The 11,815-nt window shown below is 48.0% G+C and overlaps 1 protein-coding gene across 1 annotated transcript in view; it reads right to left on the bottom strand.

Annotated features, from left to right (window-relative positions):
- Window positions 1-3,860: 3,860 nt before the first annotated feature.
- Window positions 3,861-11,815, bottom strand: part of FKBP4 (FK506 binding protein 4, 59kDa) — a 9,399-nt gene continuing 1,444 nt past the window's right edge. Inside the window, exons 3-10 of the mRNA XM_011967159.1 lie at window positions 11,199-11,319; window positions 10,778-10,934; window positions 10,096-10,186; window positions 9,915-9,998; window positions 9,460-9,645; window positions 8,677-8,916; window positions 6,788-6,877; window positions 3,861-4,124 (exon numbers count right to left, since the gene is read on the bottom strand). Coding sequence (XP_011822549.1) covers window positions 4,098-4,124; window positions 6,788-6,877; window positions 8,677-8,916; window positions 9,460-9,645; window positions 9,915-9,998; window positions 10,096-10,186; window positions 10,778-10,934; window positions 11,199-11,319 — 996 coding nt within the window. The 3' untranslated portion in view covers window positions 3,861-4,097. The remainder of the gene's footprint in view (window positions 4,125-6,787; window positions 6,878-8,676; window positions 8,917-9,459; window positions 9,646-9,914; window positions 9,999-10,095; window positions 10,187-10,777; window positions 10,935-11,198; window positions 11,320-11,815) is intronic.

The raw sequence follows: 11,815 nt of genomic DNA, 5'->3' as shown, positions 1-11,815 counted from the left end.
TGCTCCCTCACCCCGTGTTCTACCCCATCTCTATTCTCTCATCCGAGTTCAAACCCTGAGCTTCATATTAGGTTTTAAGGGGTGGGCAAACCAAAACCAGTATCAAAATGTTCACCTCTAGGTTGGCTGTGGAGGCTCATGCCTGTAATTCCAGCACTTTTGGAGGCTGAGACAGGCAGATCGCTTGAGCTCAGGAGTTTAAGACCAGCCTGGACAACATGGCAAAACCGTGACTCCACCAAAAATACAAAAATTAGCTGGGCATGGTGGTGCACGCCTGTGGTCCCAGCTACTCAGGAGGCTGAGGCAGGAAGATCTCCTGAGCCCCAGAGGCAGAGGTTGCAGTGAGCCAAGATGGTACCACTGCCCTCCAGGCTGGGTAACAGTGAGACTCTGTCTCAAAAAAAAAAAAAAAAAAGTTTACCTCTAAAGTGGTTTTAAAAGAAATATATTACTCAATAACTCAGAATAAGAGATGAGATCACCCAGCTTCTGTCATCAGGTGCCTTAGCCTGACCCAGTTATCTAAGATCAGACCCCAACTCAGGATTCCCCAACGCCTTAGTTTTATCTTCCTCATCATTTGGGTTTCTTGGTCTGGATCTTTCTGTGATACGGGGTGTCTGTTTTTAATTGTAGAGTATGTTTGCCATGAAGGTCATGTAATTATGATCACAACTTCTTTTTTACTTTTTTGAGACAGTTTCACTCTTCTTGCCCAGGTTGGAGTGCAATGGCGCAATCTTGGCTCACCACAACCTCCGCCTCCCAGGTTCAAGTGATTCTCCTGTCTCAGCCTCCCGAGTAGCTGGGATTATAGGTGTCCACGACTACACCTAATTTTTTTTTGTAGTAGAGACGGGGTTTCACCATGTTGGCCAGGCTGGTCTTGAACTCCTGACCTCAGGTGATCAAAGTGCTCGGCCTCCTGCCTCAGCCTCCCAAAGTGCTGGGATTACAGGTATGAGCCACCATGCCCAGCTTTATGATCACAACTTCTATACCATGCTTTTTGGCTTTTGTCAAGAGAGGCAAATACAGTTAGAAAGGCAGAAAAGATAGGTCTCCAAGAAATAGGGCACAAATTAAGTCCCTCCATGCCTGGGCCTCTCCCCACCTTGCGTCAGTTACTTGAAGTACAGTGAGTGTTGTTTATGACTAGGCATTGCAAAGCCATAGGGACAGATCCCTGGCTCCACAAAGAGCACTCCTGGTCTTGACCCCTTTCTAGTTGGATGGTTGCTGGGTCTCTTTGGGCACCATCTAAAACTCCATCTTGTCTAAGCCAAGCACTCTTTCTGCTGGTTTTTATCTTACTCCCCAGAACTGTCTACTTAGGGTATCTTCCTGGTTAGGTGGCATGGATACAGTTGTATGGGTGGCATATTCTTTACAAACAATAGACATCTCCACAGGACGGGATGGGGGGGATTAGGTGGGAAGCATTTCCAGGAAGATTGTCTACTTCATCCTCCAACAGCAGACAAAGTGGTTTCTGTTTGCCCAGGGTGCCCAGGTAAGACAGGGTCTCCAGAGATCTCCCAAAACACGAGGCCCAGAGCCTCACCACCTTGGGGGCAGGGCCTAGGGCTTCTTAATGGGCTCAGTGTGGCTTATATCACCATTTCCCCCTCCCCTCTCTCATTCAGGGTACACCTTAGCATATTAAAGTGTCGGAAAGGTATGTTTTTTGACCTAGAAACTGGGCAGAGTAGTGTGGGACAGCTCTGCACTGAGTGAAATGCTGTTATTCAGAGCTCTACTTAGTTTCACTGCCTTCCTCAAGTTTGCCCCGATTAAAATGCACCACAAACTCTGGGAAGCTTTGATCCTAGAACTCACTCATCAGGGTTGTCTGCTCAAGACTACTGATGGATGAGAAGTTCACCGTCACTGTGTCACTTAAACACTGGGAGATAGCGTTAAAACACAAAGAATGAGGAAGAAGTTTTGGAACTAGATAACACTGTAAAGACTAAATGCCACCAAACTTGAATTTAAAATGGTTAACTTTGTTTCACCTAAAAATGTGAATTTCACCTAAAAAAATACAAATCAGTTTATGTCTGATGCACTTCTAAAACAGGAGACTGAAGATCCTATGGAATATGGAATATACATGCTGATCCTCTCTTCTAGCCAAAGGACCCTTGACATTCACAAATGCATTGCTTTTTCTTGATCATCCCTGAGACCATTCACTCTCACTTTGAGTCTCAAATTGGTATAGCATGGCAGGGCACAGTGGCTCACACCTGTAATCCCAGCACTTTGGGAGGCCAAGGTGGGTGGATCACCTGAGGTCAGGAGTTCAAGACTAGCCTGATCAATATGGTGAAACCCTGTCTCTGCTAAAAATATAAAAATTAGCCAGCCGTGGTGGCGTGCACCTGTGGTCCCAGCGACTTGGGAAGCTGAGACAGAATTGTTTGAACCCGGGACGTGGAGGGTCCAGTGAGCCGAGATTGCGCCACTGCACTCCAGCCTGGGGAACAGAGCAAGACTCCGTCTCAAAAAAAATAAATAAAAATAAAAAAAATTGGTATAGTGTCATTTAGTACAGGATAAATTAATGTTTTTATTATTCCTAGGTTTTCTAACGGGGGATAGTTAATGCATCCACATTATCTGAGGTTGGCAAACAACTGGGGAACTGTAGCCATAAGGTAGCAATAACGAATTCCAGAAAGAGAATGAATTTTCCTTCCTTACAATGTCCAGACTCGTACATTGGTTTTATTCAGCACTGCCCTTAGTGCACTGTCATTTCAAATTGTTGTAAGGTTCTGAGGTGTTTTGCATTTGGAAAGGGAAAATTAGTCACTGAGACATAACAGGAATAAGGTATGAGAAGTTCTGGTTTCTAACTTTTTTTTCCAGTAATGACATTTTCTAAAAAGATACTACACTTTAGGCCAGGCGCGGTGGCTCACGCCTGTAATCCCAGCACTTTGGGAGGCCGAGGCGGGCGGATCACGAGGTCAGGAGATCGAGACCATCCTGGCTAACATGGTGAAACCCCGTCTCTACTAAAAACACAAAAAACTAGCCGGGCGTGGTGGCGGTGCCTGTGGTCCCAGCTACTCGGCAGGCTGAGGCAGGAGCATGGCATGAACCCTGGAGGTGGAGCTTGCAGTGAGCCGAGATCGCGCCACTGCACTCCAGCCTGGGCGACAGAGCGAGACTCCATCTCAAAAAAAAAAAAAAAAGATACAACACTTTACTAGTCCTGCATAAAGTGCCTTTCACATATTTTTTCTCCAGTGGAAATGGAATACAGTTCTCCATTCACCCTCAGGGTGGCAAAGCTGGTATAGAGGGCAAGTGTTAAGTGCACTTTGCCAAGCCTTGTAGGGTTTTGTGGGCCATGATAAGGATTCTTTAGCCTAAATGGGATGGGAAATCATCGAAAGTGATTGAAGTACTTGGAGGGACACGATTTGGATGCAGTACAGAGTGAACTGCAGGTGGGGCAGGAGGGAATCCAAGATAGGAGCCTTTTGCAGGAGAGCAGGCTGGAGTGCATGGTGATGGGAGGGAATGATACTAGTGTGGAGGGAGGAGAAATACTTGGGAGATAAAAATGCATAGAACTCGATGATAGAACCAGCACTAGGACAAGATAAACCCTATTTTAATTTTTCCTAGAGACCACTTGCAAAGCTTGTTAACAGCTCACAGTACTGCTTGCTACTAGCTTTTCTTTATTCGGGCACGTTTCTCTGCATATAGAAAGATTTAAGTGTTGGTAGGAAGGGACAACTGACTGGGAAATGAACTTGTAGCACTGACCCAGGGCAGCCTTGAGTATGTGGTACGATTATTTTTTGGCTTAGACTTGTAGGCATTTTAACAAAACATCCTCACTAGACAGTTTTAATGTTACGTAAACTAAGACTTATCTCTAAACGTTCCACAGTTAAATGCAGTTTTGCATTCTTGGAATCCTACAGGATGCAGAGCTGGAAGAAACCTTAGGAATGCTTTCAATTTTTGCAGATGAGGAAAGAAGCTCAAGACTTGCCCACAGCCAAATGAACCTCATGGGAGAATCTGGATTAGTTCAGAGACCTCCCATTTCAGGCATACCTTTCCATTTAACTTCTGAGTCTTGGTTTTCTTATCTGTAAGTAGGGTTATTAGAGTTATACCTTCCTTGTAGGATGGTTGCAAGGATTAAGTTTAACTCATGTGATGCTGTCAGTACAGTGCTAGTAGCTTACCCCATAAATGCTTAATGAGTTAGTGATGATTGTTGGCTGCAGGGGTAAGAATCTACTACTTTTGAAATACCAGGAGGACCCAGACACAAACCACAAACACCGGGCTGTGATACGCGGTGAGCCCAGTAAGAGAGTCACACTGGGACTTTTTTTTTTTTTTCTTCTCTGAGGCGGAGTCTCGCTCTGTCGCCCAGGCTGGAGTGCAGTGGCCGGATCTCAGCTCACTGCAAGCTCCACCTCCTGGGTTTATGCCATTCTCCTTTCCCAGCCTCCTGAGTAGCTGGGACTACAGGCGCCCGCCACCTCACCCGGCTAGTTTTTTGTTTTTTTAGTAGAGAGGGGGTTTCACCGTGTTAGGCAGGATGGTCTCGATCTCCTGACCTCGTGATCCGCCCGTCTCAGCCTCCCAAAGTGCTGGGATTACAGGCTTGAGCCACTGCGCCCGGCCTACACTGGGACTTTTTTTAAAAAGAGGGTCTCACTCTCTTGCCCAGCCTGGCATGCAGTGGCACAGTCACAGCTCTCTGCATCCTTGGTGTCTTGGGCTCAAGGGATACTGACACTGGGAGACTTGCACACCCCAATTTTCATCCTGGCTCCAGCATCAGCCATGTTGTATGACTTGGTGAAAATTTTCACACAGAAATCAATCTTCCACCATTATAAATTTCCTCTGGAAGGAACTATACAGGCATGTGGCTAAGCGGACAACCACATCACTGTTGGGAAAGGACTGGAGAGCCCACAGTAGGAGAGAGGGATGAGGGCAGACACGGGCTCTGGCCTGGAGCCAGGATCATCTGGAGGCAGCTCAGCATGCCTGGCTTGTGCTGCCTGGCTTCTCCCAGGGCCCCATCATGCCATAGGAGTTAAGGGTCAAAGCACAGTTAGAAAAAAAGCACAAGCCGTTTCCTCTTAAGGCTGGGAAGGAAGCTGGGCACGACCACTCTTTACTCTCTACCTTAATCATGTAAACGTTATCTGACTGAGGTTAGTGACACCAGGAGTTTTACCTTGTTAAGAAACCAAAATGTAGCCAGGCGCGGTGGCTCACGCCTGTAATCCCAGCACTTTGGGAGGCCGAGGTGGGCGGATCACAAGGTCAGGAGATCGAGACCACGGTGAAACCCTGTCGCTACTAAAAATACAAAAAATTAGCCGGGCGCGGTGGCTCAAGCCTGTAATCCCAGCACTTTGGGAGGCCGAGACGGCTGGATCACGAGGTCAGGAGATCGCGACCATCCTGGCTAACCTGGTGAAACCCCGTCTCTACTAAAAAATACAAAAAACTAGCCGGGCGCGGTGGCGGGCGCCTGTAGTCCCAACTACTTGGGAGGCTGAGGCAGGAGAATGGCGTGAACCCGGGAGGCGGAGCTTGCAGTGAGCTGAGATCGCGCTACTGTACTCCAGCCTGGGCGACAGAGCGAGACTCCGTCTCAAAAAACAAACAAACAAAACAAAACAAAACAAAAACCAAAATGCACAGATACCTCTGCCAGATCAGAGGTAGGCAGAAGACCAATTCCAACTTCAAAATGAACATGCACGGTGTCCCAGATCTTCTAGATCTTTATACTTTCCTCTTCCTAAGCGTCAGGGAAGAAAACCAGAGGCACTAAAAACTGCCAGGTTGCTGGAGGGAGGGAGTGAATAGACGCACGTCCCAGCTGCAGCCTGTGCAGTGCTCAGGAAGCCCTGCATCGTGGGGCTGCTTCCTGCCCAACTACGGTGTCTATTTGAGATGCTGCACTTATTTAAGCTCAACTGGGACTAAGTGGGTGACCCCTTAATTTTGCCACTACCCATTATGTACCCACCCATACCCACCCCTCCAAGGCTGAACAAAAAGGGTTGTCTGACACCCAGGTTTTATTGTTTCCACTTTATTGCTCAAGCACGGAACTTGAGGCAAGCCTGGACCTTCAGCAACGTGCGGAAAAGAGGCTGAGGGGATTTCGGGACACAACCTGGCTGAGAGGGGAAACTGACAGGGGAAATACCAGAACAGGGAACAAGGGGTGGTCACCATCACACCAGAAGACATCAGCCACACCGTTGGGGGTGAGGAAGGGAACAGAGAAGAAATGGCATAGCAGTGGTTTTTCCCATGTCCCTAGCACCCACATGGAGGCCACGTTTGGAAATGGACTGGGAGAGGGACAGGATGAGGAAAACGGCTGCCCAGGAGTCTCCCTCTCCACCCTGGGTTCATATCAGACCCCATCCCTACCACTTGCCTCTTCTACCCTTGGAAAATGGACCGAACAGAGGGAGCAAAATAAATTAACATTCTGATGAATATGTATGGATGGACATATGTTCATGTGCAAAGGGGGAAGGGTAGAGGGGGTGACACCAGCTAAAATGATTCCCCACCTCAATCCCCCAGCCTACTCCTTTCCCCCTTCCCCCTAAAGCCACCATCCAACCAGATAGAAAAATAAAGGTCTAATTCACTCAAAATTCTTCAGTTTTTACAAAACTAACAGGGTGGAGGGGGGAGACTGGGGGCAGGCAGCCGCAGGAGTAGGGCTGGTGGAGAGGGGCTATGCTTCTGTCTCCACCTGAGACTGGCTCCCTGCCGTGTTGCTCTTCTGCTCTTCCTTCATCTCTGTGTCAGTGGGGTGGTCTCCTGAGGAGGCCTCTGCCTTGGCCTGCAAGGAAGAGGAACAGCAAAGAGGCTGACATCGCAAGTGAAAAAACACACACTTAATTTCTAGCAGAGTTACACAGATACACCCATTCTCCTACATCTGTCCTAAAAATATATCTGTATAGGCCAGGCCTGGTGGCTCACACCTGTAATCCCAGAACTTTGGGAGGCTGAGGTGGGCAGACTGCTTGAGCCCAGGAGTTTGAGACCAGCCTGGGCAACATAGTGAAACCTCAGCTCAACAAAAATTACAAAAATTAGTTGGGCGTGGTGGCATGCACCTGTAGTCCCAGCTACTCGAGAGGTTGAGACGAGGATTGCTTGAGCCCTGGAGGTGGTGGTTGCAGTGAGCTGAGACTGTGCCACTGCACTCCAGCCTGGCCGACAGGGCAAGAGACACTGTCTCAAACAAAACTAAACACTTATATATGTACAAATTCTGAACTCACAAGGTTACTCACTGCAATGCTGTTCTAAGCAGTATTGTCCCGTACGGTAGCCACTACTGTAAGTGGCTAGTTCAAACTCATGTGTTTTTAGTGCAAAATATATATTGGATTTTGAAGATGGTTTGAAAAATACACAAATGCAACTAAAATTTAATTCCATTTGTTTTTCACCTTTTTAACATGGTTACCAGAAAATTTGGAATTACATGTGGTTGATACTGTATTTCTACTGGACAGTGCTGGTTTAGAACACTGTTTAAGACTGGCCAGGCATGGTGGCTCACACCTGTCATCTCACCACTTTGGGAGGCAGGGGCAGGCAGATCACTCAAGTCAGGAGTTCGAGACAGACTGGTCAACATGGTGAGACCTCGTCTCTACTAAAAATACAAAAATTAGCCGGGTGTGGTGGCGGGCACCTGTAATCTCAGCTACTCGGGAGGCTGAGGCAGGAGAATCGCTTGAACCCGGGAGGCGGAGTTTGCAGTGAGCCAAGATCGTGCCACTGCACTCCAGCCTGGGTGACAAGAGTGAAACTGTCTCAGAAAAAAAACACCAACAACACTGGAAGACTAAAAGGGGACTGACTGACTGACTAAGATAAGCCACATCCACACAATGGAATACTATGTAAGCCTAAAGAAGAATGTAAAAGTTCTTTAAATACTGATGTAAAATAAGCCTCCAGCTACTATCATGTGAAAAAAGCACAGTATGTGCCAAATCATAGAGCACGTGCCTCTTGTTAGGGGAAAGGGAGAAAGCAACATGAATGTCTGCCTGTGCACTGATGCAATACACTGGAACCATACAAGAACCTGAAGGGTCAGCTGCTTCTGGTGGGGGAGGCAGACTTTTGACTGTATATACTCTGGTACAGTTTGAATTTAACTGCGTACATGTATCATTTATTTAATCACACATAAAAAGCATCTAGCTTTTTTTTTTTTTTTTAGACAGGGTCTCATTTTGTCACTCAGGATGGAGTGCAGTGGTGCCATCATAAGTCACTGAGGTCTCTACCTACTGGGTTCAAGTGATCCTCCCACTTTGGCCCTGCAAAGTGCTGGGATTGCAGGTGTGAGCCACCGTGCCTGGCCCACAAGAAAACATAAATCGGGAATTACACTCAGAGCAACCAACCCAACTTCTGGGGCTTGTGGGTAGGATCCTAGCACTGATCACAGAACACGGCCCCAATAGCAGGGAACACATGCTCCTTAATGCTCCAGGGAAAAGGGCAACTTTTGGTTTCTGGGATCGGCACAGACAACCAAAGGCACCAAGAGCCCACAGTAGCCAGGTTCCGTGGAGGGATGCTATTCCCGCTGTTCCCCACCCCAATCCTCACCTTGTTCTCCTCCTCAGCCAGCCTCTCAAACATATTGGCATAGAGCTTCTTCTCCCGGGCAAGCTGCCTTCTGATCCGCTGCTGGCACACAGCCAGCTGGGTCTTGGCGGCTTTGTTGTTGGGGTAGAGCTGCAGGACCTTCTGGAAATCAGCCCGTGCCAGTTCAAAGTCATTCACGGCCAGGTGGGCCTCTCCCCGGCGGAAGAGGCCCTTCTCATTGTTGCTGTCCAGTTCTAGGGCCTAAAGGATGCAGGGAGGAAGCAACATCGTGGGAGCTCAGGGCTTGTAGCTCATCTGGCCAAGACTGGGTTCCAAAAGTACCCCTCAGCAGGACTGCAAATGGCTGGCTCCACCCCAGGAAGAACAAGGCCTGGGGCATTAAATGGAACAATCCAAGGTCTAGGAAGGAACGTCATTTAATCCAACAGGCAGAGAGGGAAGACAGCAGGTCTTTGGATGAAATAAAAAGACTTCAGACATCAACATTCACTTTAGAATAAAGCAAGTAGGTAAGCGGAGAGGCTAAGAACCAAGGTGGGAGAAAACTCTTACGTGATTCTTCCCATTCCCTGTGTCCTCCTACTTCTGTGCCAACTGCTTCCCACCACTAAAGCTAAGGTGCTTGCTATGAACACTTGCATCCAGGCCTGTGGCCTGTAACCTCAGAGCTCCCACTGATCCACCCTGCTTTCCCTGCCCTGGTCACCAAGGGGAAGTTTCAGACATGCTGGCGCTCAGCTCTGCCTGTGAATGCTGCTTCCATGCCCTCTGTGGGGGCCTCACCTTGTTACAGCTTTCGATGGCCGCAGAGAAGGCCTGTAGTTTCAGATGACACATGGCCAGGTTGAGGTGAGAGGCCAGTCGAAGGGCCTGTGCCTTCTGTGCTTCCTCACTGGAAAAACTAGACTCATACTCCAGCCAGGACACAATCTTCTTATACTGTAGTAAAGCTTGCTTGTATTTGCCTTCCTAGAATGGGACAAAGGCTCAGGCACCTGGCACAGGTTCAGTGGTACCAGGCTCTTATACCCTGCAGACATCAGTGACACATGGCCACAAGAGGTTCCTGCTCCCACCCCTCCCACTGGCAAGGCCAGCAAGCTCACATATACGAAGTGAAGATGGCAGGTGCCAACCTGTCCACTTCTTGGCAGAAAATGATCTCAGTCACCAAGGGAAGGGTAGGCTCAGAGCAAGTCTTCCTGGGAGTGTCCTTAGGACAGTGACTGTTGGCTCACCTTGAAGTACACCGTGCCCCGCTCTTTCACTATGGTGCTCTGTTCCAACTTCTCTTCTGAATTCATCTCCCAAGACTCCTTGGCCTGCCACACCCCAGGAGAGAAACAGAGTTGTCAGTTACCCCAGAGTACGTACAGGGTGGAACTTGACTTTAGGTGGGAAGACCCTGAGCAAACTTACCTTTTCAAAACTCTTGAGGTGTAATTCATATTTCAGCTCAGCATTTGGTGGGATTTGGAACTTTTCCTTCCCAACACTGCCAAAAGCATAGCTGCAGGGGTGAAAAACACGGTGTCGTCTTGGCAACACTTAACCTGCTCCAGGCTGAAAAGGCTTCCCGTCCATTTCCTGGAAAGCACCTTCCCATCCCTTGAGAGTTGGTGCAAATGTTTGGCAAATCTTCCCTGGCCTCTTCACACCATCAGATAGATGGCCCCTCAGCATCCTTTGTACCCTTCTAATAACTTATAGCCAGGCAGCAGTGTGATTACTAATTTAAATGGCACCTCACTAAATTTAGAAGGCAGAAATAATGTTCTATTAGTCTCCGAACCCCTAGGAATTTTCAGTAGTGCCTGGCACGTAGTAGCTGTTTCAGTAATGACTGAATAAATTAATGGAGAAGAAAATCTCGATGGCAGAGGAGAGAAAGTGTAGCAACTATGACTGAAAAGACTGGCTTAGATCCAAGGAGATGTAGACAATTGTGGCCACACTTCTAAGTATACTGAGGATATCATAATGGTGTATGTTTGGTGTGGCCAGAGTTAAAAAGGATACAAACAGCTGGTTCTACAATTCATTTTATATCTTTGATCTTGGTTTGCCTGCCTGCCTACTCTACGAAGTGCCCACCCCTCACCTGGGCTTGAGGTACACAATGGAATGTTCTCCTTTCTCCATGCGCTGAATGGCCCTCTCCAGACCATAAGGCAGATCCAGGTTCTCCCCCTCGCCAATCTCAAAGCGGAGCTCCCGCTGGTCAAAGAGCTGGTCCTTGTAGTACCCTTCCAGTGCAACTGGTATGAAAGAGAGGCAGTGTACCAGAGTTGTAAGAGGGCACGTGACTGAGGAAGGATGCCATCAGCCTCCCTACATCACCCCATCACCCCAAGATTCTCCTAGCTGTGTTCTCAGATCTGGAGTGATTTAAAGAGAATATGATCCAACCCCTCATTTTATGGACAAGAAAATAGGCTCAGAGAAGGGAAGTGACTTGCCCAAAGCCACACAAGACCTAAATATCAGAATTAGAATTGAAAGCCCAGATTGTACTGTCTCACCCTCCACGATAGCACCCTCATTGGGCTTAGCATAGCCTTCACCGCGAGTCCGTATCCTGCGAATGATTCCGCCATCTTCCTCTTCTGTGAGATCTTCTCCCTTAAACTCAAACAACTCCACCTGTGGGACAGGATGTAACACAATTCTTTCCCATACTAACTCATGGGCAGTGAAACAGTCTTTCTCATCTGGGAGAGTCCCTACTAACTGCCAGGCCAGATCTGACCACAAGGGCAGTCACGAAGAGTTGGGTAGAGCGGCACTTTTTTGAAGTTCTTGGGGGCTGCCCTAATCTCAACTTTGGAAGAGGCGGGCAGACTACATAGATTTCAGTTAAGCTGAGGACAGCAATCTATTTGCTACCTGCTCTACTAACAGGGACATATTGGGACGCATTCCAGATAATCCTAATCCACACTACCTGATAAGCCCAATCCGGTAGGTATTAGAAATGATTACCCATCATCTCTCAGCAGTTTCTCAGTATTCAAGGGCCCACGGATTGGCTCAACCATTTTTTTTTCCTTTTTTTTTTTTTTTGAGATGGAGTCTTGCTCTGTCGCCCAGGCTGGAGTGCAGTGGCCGGATCTCAGCTCACTGCAACCTCCGCCTCCCG

Source organism: Mandrillus leucophaeus, unplaced genomic scaffold (genome assembly GCF_000951045.1).
Source record: "Mandrillus leucophaeus isolate KB7577 unplaced genomic scaffold, Mleu.le_1.0 Scaffold79, whole genome shotgun sequence".
NCBI classification, from domain to species: Eukaryota; Metazoa; Chordata; class Mammalia; order Primates; family Cercopithecidae; genus Mandrillus; species Mandrillus leucophaeus.
Note: the sequence above shows the minus strand (reverse complement) of the source record. Positions and strands in the feature narration are given on the sequence as shown.